At 40.7% G+C, this 12,537-nt stretch overlaps 1 protein-coding gene across 6 annotated transcripts in view; it reads right to left on the bottom strand.

The window, feature by feature from the left end:
- The window catches only part of TGFA (transforming growth factor, alpha), a 109,239-nt gene extending 96,708 nt beyond the window's left edge, over positions 1-12,531 (bottom strand). For 4 of the 6 annotated variants that reach the window (XM_011945228.1, XM_011945226.1, XM_011945229.1 and 1 more), the window contains exon 1: positions 12,336-12,531. In XM_011945228.1, the coding sequence (XP_011800618.1) occupies positions 12,336-12,375 (40 nt within the window). In that variant the 5' untranslated portion in view covers positions 12,376-12,531. Of the gene's footprint in view, positions 1-11,793 lie in introns of all 6 variants that reach the window. The other 2 variants (XM_011945224.1, XM_011945225.1) reach the window with 1 other exon arrangement.
- Positions 12,532-12,537: the final 6 nt, after the last annotated feature.

Here is a 12,537-nt window from a genome sequence, read left to right as displayed (position 1 = left end):
GATGGTCTCGATCTCCTGACCTCGTGATCCGCCCGTCTCGGCCTCCCAAAGTGCTGGGATTACAGGCTTGAGCCACCGCGCCCGGCCAAGAATTTTCATTTCAGGTTTGAATATTTAAAAGTTTAAAGCAATCTATATCTCCATCAATAAAGGATGGATTAAAAAGTGATAGAGTTGTATAACAATATATCCTAGCCATTAAAAATTAATAGTTTATAGATATATTTATATATGTTTGCCACAGAAATATTTTCCCCACATACTGTAAGCAAAAAGCAGATTTTAAAACAGAATCTAGTAATCTTGTGAAGGGAAAAAAATGACTATACAAATATCTGTATCCTTGCCCAGAAAGAAGGCTGGTAGGACACCTGGTAGTTAAACCTAGTAAGAGGATGTGTCTGGTGAGTCAATCTGGGGGAGTTTTTACACCGTTTGCAGATTCTGATTTCTGCTTCATTTTGGGAAAACAATGTGCAGGATTGAACTGAGGCTGGTGGAAAAGGAGCCTGTCGTGAAGAGCTCACACAGGGAGATGGCAGCAGAGGATGCATGTGTTCTCCGTGTTCTACGAATGAGAAGAGGCCAGCCCAGGGGCGTGCTTGTTTCCAGGGTTTTCTTTGTTGGGGGAGGAGAGTGCTTGATGAGATTCAGAGAGAGCCCAAATCCAGAAGGATTCTCCATCTGTGTGATCTATGAGTTTACCTCACATTCCTAAAAACTGCTCAGGCCCCAGGCTTGCTTTCACTCCAGTTCAGGGACCTATGATTCATCCCTGAAACCCTAATTATAACACCCGAGGTCTGCTATGTGCAAAAAACATCTGTCATTGTTGAAATTTGCTGGCAGGGAGTGTGTACAGCACGCAGACCGGCCTGATGATGCGAGCCTCCATTGCAAATTTAAAACCCAGAAACCATCCCAAAGTGGGAAGGGTTCCAGCCCAAAGTTTTCAACTGCGCTCACTGACAAATAAGATGGACAGGTTATGCACACCATAATTCATATCGCAGTTCCTCAGGGCTGCTGCTGTGGCGGAAGTTACAGATCTTAAGCTCTGTCAATCAAAAAATATATATCTCATAAATTTGAGTATTCCTTGTTAGTTGCTAAGAACTGGGAGAGGGAAGGGAGGAAAGTATGTAATTGCAAACCCCTTGTTTATCAGCTTCAGCCGCTTTTGTGTGACCACATTACCTGAACTATTTAGCCAGTTAATCTCTTCTGCCTCTTGGAAGTACAGTAATTACAAAGAGAATGCCTCAGACCTGGCGAGATATGACGAAAAAGAGTAAAGGTACATCTATCCTCTCAGCGCCCAGGAGAATTGTTTACTGACCTCATTCAAACTCAGAGTAAAACCCCTAAGGAACCCAAGCTGAAGATATGGTCTCATTGTAAGAATCTACTATTTTAACCTAGAAGTACTGACTTTAAAAACAAGACAGAAAATAAACAAAAAACAAACAACCAACCAACAATAAATTCTCTCATATAAGCATTGGTTGTGCACCTAATGGGCACGATGGTAAATTTGGAGGTTTTTAAAGTGTATTTGGAGGTTTTTAAGCTTTTTAAAGTTTAACAAAGCATCAAGATGCTGCTTAGCAGCCTCAGCTACAAATTACAATGTCATATACTCTCCAAATCAGAACTGGCATTGCTATAACAACTGTGGTATATGCATGTATGCAAACAAACTACAAATAACCTGGGCTTATGGGAACACTGTTACTTATGAAACTTTTCCTTCAATTTTATTTGAAAGAAGGGTATTTGCACTTTGGGAGGCCAAGGCGGGCAGATCATTTAAGGTCAGGAGTTCGAGACCAGCCTGGCCAACATGATGAAACCCTGTCTCTACTAAAAATACAAAAATTTGCTGGGCGTAGTGACAGGTGCCCATAATCCCAGGTACTTGGGAGGCTGAAGCAGGAGAATCGCTTGAACCCGGGAGGCGAGGTTGCAGTGAGCGGAGATCGCGCCATTGCACTCCAGCCTGGGTAACAAGAGTGAAACTCGGCCTAAAAAAAAATAAAAATAAAAACAAAAAATAAAAGAAAGGTTTTTTCCCCCCTAAATATCATCAAGAAAAACAAACTTTAAAATATGTCTTATCTTGGGGGCCTTGATACTTACTTTATTTCACATTTGTTAAAGTCTTATTAACTAGGCTTGGCATGGTGGCTCATGCCTGTAATCCCAGCAGTTCAGGAGGCTGAGGCAGGTGGATCTCTTAAGTCCGGGAGTCTGAGACCAGCCTGGCCAACACGGTGAAACCCCGTCTTTACTAACGAGTACAAAAATTAGCTGGGCATGCATGGTACACAGCTGTAATTCCAGCTACTTGGGAGGCTAAGCAGGAGAATTGCTTGAACCCAGGAGACAGAGGTTGCAGTAAGCTGAGATCGCGCCACTTCACTCTAGCCTGGGCAACAGAAAGAGACTCTGTCTCAAAAAAAAAAAAAAAATTACATTAACTGGGGCCACAGATACAAAAAAAAGTGTCTTTAATTAAAAGGAGTTCATTTATAAATCTATGCTAAAATTTTAGAAATTTGAGTTGAATAGACTGTGAAGAAAATATACAATTACCAAAACTGACTCAAAAAGTAGCAAATGTGAACTGACCACTAAAAAGGGAGCAGGCCAGAAGCTTCATAGCAATTTCTTTGAAGCCTTCACAAAACTGTTGGTTTCCCTGATACTTCAACTGGCAGAACACAAAAAAGATGAGATGCTTTAAAGTTTATTTTATAAAGCTGACATAATATTGATATCAAAATCTAAAAAAGAAAACAAAGACCCAAATATTTTATAATGGATGGGATCTAGCAGTATATACAGAGAATAATACCACACAGCCAAGAAGGGTTTCTTTCAAGAATTTAAAGGTGGCTTTAACATAATTGAGTCAATCGATGTCCTCAAAACATTTGGGGAAAAAACCCCACACATATCGCCTCCTGCTTTAAAAAACTAACAAAACAAAAATGCCAACTCTTTTAGTAAATTATGATGAGAAACATATTTTAACATTATAAAGAATATACGTGTATATATACGTATATATAGTCAAAAAGTCAGCTTCATGCTTAACTGTTAAATGCACAAACATTATCTGTAAAGCCATGAAAAATACAAGGAAATCTACTGCCTTTTAAGAAACCATGCTCTTAAAGTCCTCTATAAGAAGAGATTAAAATATAAATAATTTAATATTTAATAAAAGATTAAAATAAGATATTTAATAAGATTAAAATATTAAAAGGAAGGAGGCAAAGTTATTATTATTTAAGCTTAAATGATCATCCACCTAGAAAACCTAAAGAGGATCAACTGAAGGACTGATAGAATTAACAAAACTCATTAAGATATAAATATGAATATAAATAAGATATAAATATGAAATTTGTAGAATAAATGAGTGAACAAATTCACAGTAAGGGCAAAAATACAAAATAATAGAACTAAATTGATATTCCATAAACAGATTCCAATACTTAAGAATTTAGCATATGAAAATAAGCCAGGCGCAGAAAGATAAACTTCACATGTTCTCACTTATTCATGGCAGCTAACAATGAAAACAGTTGAACTCATGGAGACGGAGTAGAATGATGGTTACCAGAGGCTGGAAAGGGTAGTGGGCGGTGTGGGAGTAGGGGTGGTTAAAGGGTACAAAAAATAGTTAGAAAGAATAAGATCTAGTATTTGATAGCAGAACAGAGGACTATAGTCAATAATAATTTAATTTTATATTTTAAAATAGCTAAAAGAGTATAACTGGATTGTTTGTATCACAAGGGATAAATGCTTGAGGTCACAGATGCTCCATTTACCTTGATGTGTTTATTACGCATTGCATGTCTATATATCAAAATATCTCATGTGCCCTGTGAATATATATACCTACTACGTATCCACAATAATTAAAAGTTGTAAAAATGTTGGAAGGAGACTTTAAAGAAGAAGAAAGCATAGTGTGTCTCATTTGAAACTGCTAGAAAGGCAGAACTGAGATTTGAATCCAGAGTCTGTGAGAATCCAAGTCTTGTGTGCTTAGTTCCTATTTGACAGTATGCCCCATTTCTTATCATTTTACAGAGAAACGATTTTAGTTGTTTAAAAAAAAAAACCAGAATTTATCATATGAAGAAAATGGAATTTCAAACCACAGGGGGAATAGTAGATTATTCCATAAATAGCATTTGAGACTAGTAATTGGTTGACTGTTTAAAAAAATGAAAATGAGTTACATCTCACAACATACTCTAGAAAAATTATAGATAAAATATTACAACATATGAGACCACTAAAGAATTCTAAGAAAAAAAGAAAACATTGACTGTATCTTGGAATAAGAAAAGGTTTTTCCAAATATATAAGTAACGGTAGAAAGCTAATGGGGAAAGATGTATAGTTTCTGCTGCATAAAAATAAAAACTTTAGGTATGTCAAAACACCATAAACAAAACAGTAAAAGATAAAAAATAAATGGGGGAAAATACTTGCAATATATGATTGAAAAGGGATTATTATTCTTTTCATATAAAGTGTTATTATAAAACTCCAAGAAAAGAAAAGGATGCTCAATCAATAAGGAAAACGTTTTTAAAGGTTAAGATGCAAGTAGCAGAACGACAAATGTCCAACCAATTTACTGACCCTAACAAATACTAAATACGAAAACTGGGCTGGGTTCATTTTTCTCCAATCAATTTGGCAAATGTTAAATCTAACTTACAGTGTTATAGAAGAGTCAAGAAAGTGAGAGAAAAGGCCAATTTCTAGAAATTTATTCTAAATATTAAAAGCTGTGCCAAACATTTATGTACAAGAATGTCTGTTGTATTACTTATCTTCTTTGACTTTGGGCACTATAGATTTAATATATACTTCTTATAAAAAATTAACCAATTCAGAGCAAGACACTCTACTATACATACAGTACTGGAACCTGCCCTTTTAAATTTAGTGTATTGTGAAAACCCTTCATTACTTTATTTTATTTTTATTTTTAATGTCAGCTTTTATTTTTAGATTCAGGGGTACACGTGCAGGTTTGTTACATGGGTATATCGTGCAATTCTGTGATTTGGGGTACAATTCATTGTTACCCAGATAGTAAGCACGGTGCCGAATAGGTACCATGCTTTTCAACACTTGTTCCCTCCCTCCATCCCAATGAAAACCTTTTTTTTTTTTTTTTTTTTTTTGAGACAGGGCCAGGCTGGAGTGCAGTGGCTCAATCATGACTCACTGCAACCTTGACCTCCTGGGATCCAGTGATCCACCAGCCTCAGCCTCCCGAATAAGTAGCTGGGACTACAGGCATGCGCTACCACACCCCGCTAATTTTTTTTTTCTTTTTTTTGCAGAGATTAGGGGGAGTCTTTCACTGGGAGCTGCAAAGTGGAGCTGTTCCTATTCGGCCATCTTTGATCCAGCCATGGCGGGAGTCTTACTGTGTTGCTCAGGCTGGTCTTGAACTCTTGGGCTCAAGTGATCTGCCTGCCTCAGCCTCCCAAAGGGCTGGGATTGCAGGTGTGAGCTACCTTGCCTGGCCAGAAAACCTTTTAATAGCTAGATCTTTTAAATAGCTACCTAGTAAATCATTGCACTGACATAGAAAAATAAAGGATTTAAGAAATCTCCTTAAATAATTGTAGCAGTGTGGTACTAGCAACTTGTTCTTACAAAAATTCAACAGTCACCATCTTCTACATTTTTCTTTGCACATTTCAACATGTATTTATGTAGGATATATCAAAAAGTGAAATTGATGACTCAGAAGTTATACCCACTTAAAATTTGTAGCTATTGCCACATTGACTTAAAAAAAAATGTTGTATCAGTTAATATTCCCACAACAATGTATGGAATATTCATAATAGTGACAAATGGGAAAAATCTATATGGTCAAAGTGCTTCAAAATTCATTATAATATATATAGTCAAGGGAATATTTCCCAGCCACTAGAAATGTTATAGATAAATGTTTAATGGCACAAAAAATGTTTGTTGGCTGGTGTGGTGGCTCACACCTGTAATCCCAGCACTTTGGGAGGCCGAAGCAGGCAGATTGCCTGAGGTCAGGAGTTCAAGACCAGCCTGGCCAACATGGAGAAACCCTGTCTCTACTAAAAACTCAAAAATTAGCTGGAAATCACTTAAACCTGGGAGGCAGAGGTTGCAGTGAGCCTAGATTGTGCCACTGCACCCCAGCCTGGGCAACAGAGCGAGGCTCCATCTAAAAAAAAAAAAAAAAACACCAAAACACAAAAAACAACAACAAAAAACTATTATGAAAGATTAAGTTACAAAAACAAGTACATTAAACAGTGTGAACCCACTGGAATACATATACGCTTTTAAAGAATACTTGCCCTATCTATATAATAGTATAAGAATAGAATAAGAATAGACACTTATACTATCTATATAATAGATAATACAAGTATAATAGATATTATACTATCTATATAATAGATATCTATATCTACATAAAGATCAATAGTATACTAAAAAGAATAGATCCATCAAGTTCTAAAACAAAAAATCAGTTATCTTTCAGTGGTGGAAATATAGGTCATTAAAACACTCTCTTTCACTTGTCTTAATTTTCCAAGGGTTCTAAAGAAAAAATATGCGGCCAGGCGCGGTGGCTCAAGCCTGTAATCCCAGCACTTTGGGAGGCCGAGACGGGCGGATCACGAGGTCAGGAGATCGAGACCATCCTGGCTAACACGGTGAGGCCCCGTCTCTACTAAAAAATACAAAAAACTAGCCGGGCGAGGTGGCGGGCGCCTGTAGTCCCAGCTACTCGGGAGGCTGAGGCAGGAGAATGGCGTGAACCTGGGAGGCGGAGCTTGCAGTGAGCTGAGGTCTGGCCACTGCACTCCAGCCCGGGCGACAGAGTGAGACTCCGTCTCAAAAAAAAAAAAAAAAAGAAAAGAAAAAATATGCTTTTGCAATTGTGAAGACATTAAATTATAATCTATTTTTTAAAAACAATAAAACACCATGCTGAAGACTACCAGTATTAGTGATGCAAGACTTTATATGCAACCATCCTTGATTGTCATAATAAAAAATTTTTCGGGATTAACATGAACACCACTAAGTGTTTGCCAACTGAGTACCTCAGAGTATCCTGCACTGAGTCCCCAAGAGGTCATCAAATACTTATTGGTCCCTGCTGAGGCTCGGCCTGTGCTCAGAGGTGCCAAATACAGAGATGAGGAGGAAGAAGCCCTCAAATTGATAGAGGAGAGAGGTTAAGCACCAACCAACATTAATCCAAACCAGAACACAGTGGGGCCAGGGCTCTGCTACTGGGGTTCCCAGCCGGAAAAGTTAACACATTCCAAGATGAAAACTGGTGAAGAAATGGCAGCCTGGTTGTTACAAAAAGGGGTTCCGTCTTGATGAAACCCTAACTAGCAAAAAACACTTCAAGGGTACAAACGCGAAGGTGAAGAAAACGGAAAGCCTTTCACAGTAAGGGAACAACAACAACAACAACAAAATTAAAGCCAAACGTGCTGGGCATAGAATTCACTTGACTAGGGGAGCAGCTCCATGTGAAACAAATTTCCTTCCTCTGACTTAGAGCACTAGCAAAATACATTGAATTACATCTCAATCAACTTCCAACTTTTTCTAAGTCTAGGTAGCAACTGTTTATTTCTTAAGTCATACTCAGTACAACAAATGTGTAATCTTCAGCAGAATTTACCATTTTACCCAGTTTTTACCTAGATTTTTAGTGTTATTCTAAAGGGAATGTGCCTTGAACTTGAAGAGCTCCTAAGAGATGGTTTTGGTAGTCTAGATTTCTGGCTTTCTTGAGTCTGTGGAAGATTTTTATACTTGACATTTCCTAGGGGGAAGAAAAGGCTAAACAAAACCAAAAGCCATCGTATAAGTCTCCCAATCTTCCTCTATCTAGGTGCAATCTTAAACATATTAGCCCTTTAGCAGATAACTATGTTCATATTTTTAAATTAGGTGATTAAAAATATATGAAATGGCAGCAAAAAAATGGTCAGCTTTTGGCAATCCAAAGGAAAAGATGACATGATTAGTACCGGTAAGCTTAAGTTTAATAACTTAGGGTCGTTACATTTTCCATGGATAAAGAACAAGAACACTTAAAATTAAGAGGTCTCAGCGAGAGGGCTAACTCTGTCCTAGTCAGCAAGACAGGCCTTAGAAGTGCCTTTAATAATAGCTTGTAAATTCACGGGGGCATTTACAAACATCTGAACGTACTTTAGGTAAGATGCAATTGGTTAAGCCCAAAGTTTCCCTGACAGCAACCGACTGAAAAGCAGTGGTTCTCCAAGTGTCCCTTCTGCCCTCTCCCCATTAGCAACATAACTACACCTGGGAACTTGTTAGACAGGCAAAACTCCCACCCACAGAATCACAACTGCAGCAGAGAGGGCCTGGCAATCCATTTTAACCAGCCCTCCAGGTTATTCCAATGTAAGTCCTGCTGTAGAAGATACTACAGAGGTTTTGAGTATGACATCAAGCACAACATGCTTAATTCAGTGTGTACAAGCCATTTTCATTTCCGTTCACCAAACCTCCTCTTCCCGTTGCCCATCGCTTTTAGAGGGCAGTGCAAAGAGTAGGACTTTGTTCAAGACACACTTTGAAAAGGTCCTTAGATAGGCCTAATGGAAAAGTCATCTATTTTTCATGTTACCACAGTAACAGTAACAAGAAGCATCATTTATTCCTATAAGAAAAGTCCCCATTGCAGGGGACATTGAGTATTTACAGAAGGATCACTTTATCCTGAGGAACCCAAAATCTGGAAAAGCAAATATGGAAAACTCAGCCTCCAAGGCTTCCATATTCACCTTTACAGCCCATGTTCTAAGCGTACACTCCCTAATTACGGCTGCCCAATACGGAAAACATGTGTCCTAGGAAAATCTCCACTGTCTACTCTGAAAGACATCACGTCCAGTAATAGAGAAAACGAATGTCTTATTTCAGTTCCCGTACTGGTCCCTCAGTCCTGACTTAAACAGGGAAGGTGATCTATTTCGCCTCTGCCCATCCTTAATGCTACTTCGTGTCCTATGATATCATTCGTTAGGTCCACATTCAGTCCTTACTTATGGGAGTTGCTATAAAAATAATAAAGCTTATCTCTGGATTATAAACCCATTTTTGTATCATAAAATCAATTGCATTTTGTGTGCAGTCCTTATTTTCTTTTCATAAATAGCTTCCATATTTACCATCTCATTTGAGTCTTACAACAGCTTATGAGGTGGGCAGAGTTTTATTATTCCCACCTTATGGATGAGAAAACTGGAACTTAGTGCTAACCTCCATAAACAACTGATCGTTGAATATTAAAGAGGAGATACAAACGCTTTGTATAAAAAAATTAAAGAATTCATGATGTCTAAAAGAACCTCCAGATTTGCTTGAATTTGTCATCGGCCAAATAATATTCACCAGAAATTACCTAGGTAGGTTTTTAGGTTGGGTGATATTTTTCTAAGGAATGGTAAAGAGCCTGGAGATGAGATAAATGAAAACCTACAAACTCTCCCAGTTATACAACTCGTATAACCTGCAATGATGTCTGGAATTCTATGGGGTTCAAAGTAACAACGACAACGACGACGACGATGATGATGATGATGATGATGAGATTAAGCTCTTACTACATACCAGGTATATATATTTAATACATACATTAAATATATTCAACAACCCTGTTAATATCCCCATTTTGCAGGTGAGAAAAACAAGGCACAGAAAAGCTAAGTAACTTGCCCAAGATCACACACACATCTTGCTCCGTGAACACAGAGGAGGAAATGTAACTGGAAATGCCAAGCCCCTGTGCAGTCTGCCTGCCAGTGATGGAAACTTGACATGGGAGGGCAGCCACCACACGAACCTGGGTTATGTTTCCAGTGTTGCCATGTGGGCAACAGTCTTCACATTCTCTTACTCAAAACATTAATCAATGCTCAGGTTCCAAGTAATCAAACATTAACTGAGACTCCTAACAGCCTGTTCCTTCTCAGACTAGGCCCATGAAGATTTCCTAGATCTTGGGTAACGATGGAACACTGGTTGATTTTCCTGGAACTGCCTTCAACTATTTAAGAAAAATCAGAGGGGAAAGCAGCTTTGGAGGAAACGTGCAAAGTAAAGCTATATGTGGGAGGCAGCAGTTCTAGTAAATGCACAGAACTCACAGCTTTGATTTTTCTTTTAAAGACATGTAAATAAAAAGGAGTCCTCACTGGCATAAATTACTCCTGCCTTTTTTTTTCTCCACTTTTTTCAACTGCTCACATTTTGGAACTGTGTGAACCAGCTCTTACATATCGATCAATCTTTTAAAGTTTATACATCATTTTCTTAAGGAAAGAAACAAAGATCAAGCTGAAAAGAATATTCAGGCAAAGGAGAAAAATCACACGATGAATGAATGCAGTCTTCGTGGGTGAGTATTCTGGAATGGCAGTGTGGGGTATAGGGACAACTTTCAAACACTTACTCAAATGTGCTTACCTTCGTCATTTCCTGCCTCTAATTTTTACCGAATAACCACCTTGAGATCCCAGGAATTCAATAGGAAACTCAATTGAACAACAAGTTCCAGGGTATTCCATATAATCTCTCTTCAAGGCAAAGTCCCAAAACTGAGAGATGGGACTATAATCACCACAAGTTAGGTGACTTTTCATGTTCATATTCCTTCCACGTTCTTTGACAATCCTGGTCCAACTACTTATTAATTGTGGACCCTGTGTGCTTTATTTCCTCTGCTATATAATGAGTATAATATTGATACCTTCTTTATCAGGTTGGTGTGAAAACTGCATGAATAAATGTAAAGCACTTGGACTGTGTCTGACACACAGTAAAATGCTCGAATAGTGTCAGCTGTTATTATTACTACTACTTACTACTATTATTTGCAAAAACACTACAAGGGATAATTATATCCAGGAAGCTTCCCTTGTATCGGTAATGTTTTATTGCTTTCTCTAAAATTTAAATCAGAGCAACAGTCAATACATGCACACAAAGAAGGCAATTATTCAAAAAAGTGGGGGAAAAGCCTCCCATACCCATGTCACCTGCTGGTGAGTTTCAGGTAAGGGTGTAGCTGGGAGCATCCGGTTCCAAGACTGCCTTCTATTTCTCTTAGAGGATGCCTCCCCTTCTGCTGCGGTTTTTAATCAGCGTTTCTAGGGCAGGGTTGCAGGCGGGGTTGCGAACCCCCTGGCGTTGAACAGGGAGTTGGGTGAGGCTGCGGCTCTGGGCATTTCTGGGGAGGGGTTCCACGGCTTTCCACAGACTCTAACGACCCTGTAGCGAGCCGCATGCTATACAGGGTTAAACTCGGGGCATATCGAACGAACAATTCACTTCACCGAAAACTGTAGCAATAACCAGGACACCTGCACTGTTAATCAGCTATCTCAACACCAGAAAAAACCACCAGCACAAGGGGCAAGAGCTGGCCAGGCGGCGCGCGGCGCTGCGCCCTCACTGCGTCCAGACAGACCTGTGAACTTCACCGCCAAAGAACTCACCGCTCCGCAGACCCGACCCGGGAGAGGGGTTCAACTTCCCCTCGCCTTCCCCATCCCTCCTTCACTGGCAAGGACATACTCAAAGGAAACTGGCAACGCGCCGTCTAGGGTTTCGATCCTGCCCTCGGCTGACACCGAAACCACTTCTCCCAGGGAAGTTAATTAAAGGAACCATTAATCCGCACAAAAATCCAAAACCTACCCCCAAAGCTCAAGAGCTCTGAAAGGAGATTGAGGGCGCCTCTGCGGATCGTGAACATCTCTGCTTGTCGCTGGGGCTTAGGGGTGGGCAGGGGGTGCCAAAGGGGAGCAGGCAAGACCTGGCCAGAGCGTCAGACGCCGGCCCCCATTCCGAGGCGGCCCAGTCTACACGCCAGCGATGCCGGCTAAGCCGGGTTTGGAGGCGGCCAGGTAAGCAGGTAGGTGTAGGCATGTGTCTGAGCAGACACACAGCCGCGGTGGATTAAAGTTCAAGCCCGTTCACACTCCGCTTCCCCTTCCCAGGCGTTCTCAGGCACGGCCCAGGCAGTCACTTTCCCGGGGAAGCCTAGGCGCTCGACCGGACAGTCCCCTTTGTCATTCTTAATGACTCCCCTTGCCTCCCAGGCGCCAACCCATTGAGAGTATTCGCTTCTCTCCACTCTCCCAGGCGGGCGCAGAAATCCCCCGAGAGGGGAGCTCGGCGGGGACCGGGGGAAGCAGGGTGTCGCGGGGCGCAGGGGGCGCCGCAGCCAGCGTACGTACCCAGCGCGAACAGGGCGAGCTGTCCAGCCGAGGGGACCATTTTACGGGCGGGCGGGCAGCAGGCGCTCCAGCCTCCTGCCCTACCTGCGGTGCCCGAGTGGCGGAGCGGCGCCGCGGTGCGGGGGAAAAAGGCGACGACCAGGCCTGCCCCCGGCGCGGGCGGGCGGAGGGAGGACCGAGCGACTCTCTGCTGGCACTGGCC

Source organism: Colobus angolensis, unplaced genomic scaffold (assembly GCF_000951035.1).
Source record: "Colobus angolensis palliatus isolate OR3802 unplaced genomic scaffold, Cang.pa_1.0 Scaffold24, whole genome shotgun sequence".
Lineage (NCBI taxonomy): Eukaryota > Metazoa > Chordata > Mammalia > Primates > Cercopithecidae > Colobus > Colobus angolensis.
The sequence above is the reverse complement of the archived record's forward strand: the minus strand, read 5'-3'. Positions and strand labels throughout refer to the sequence as shown.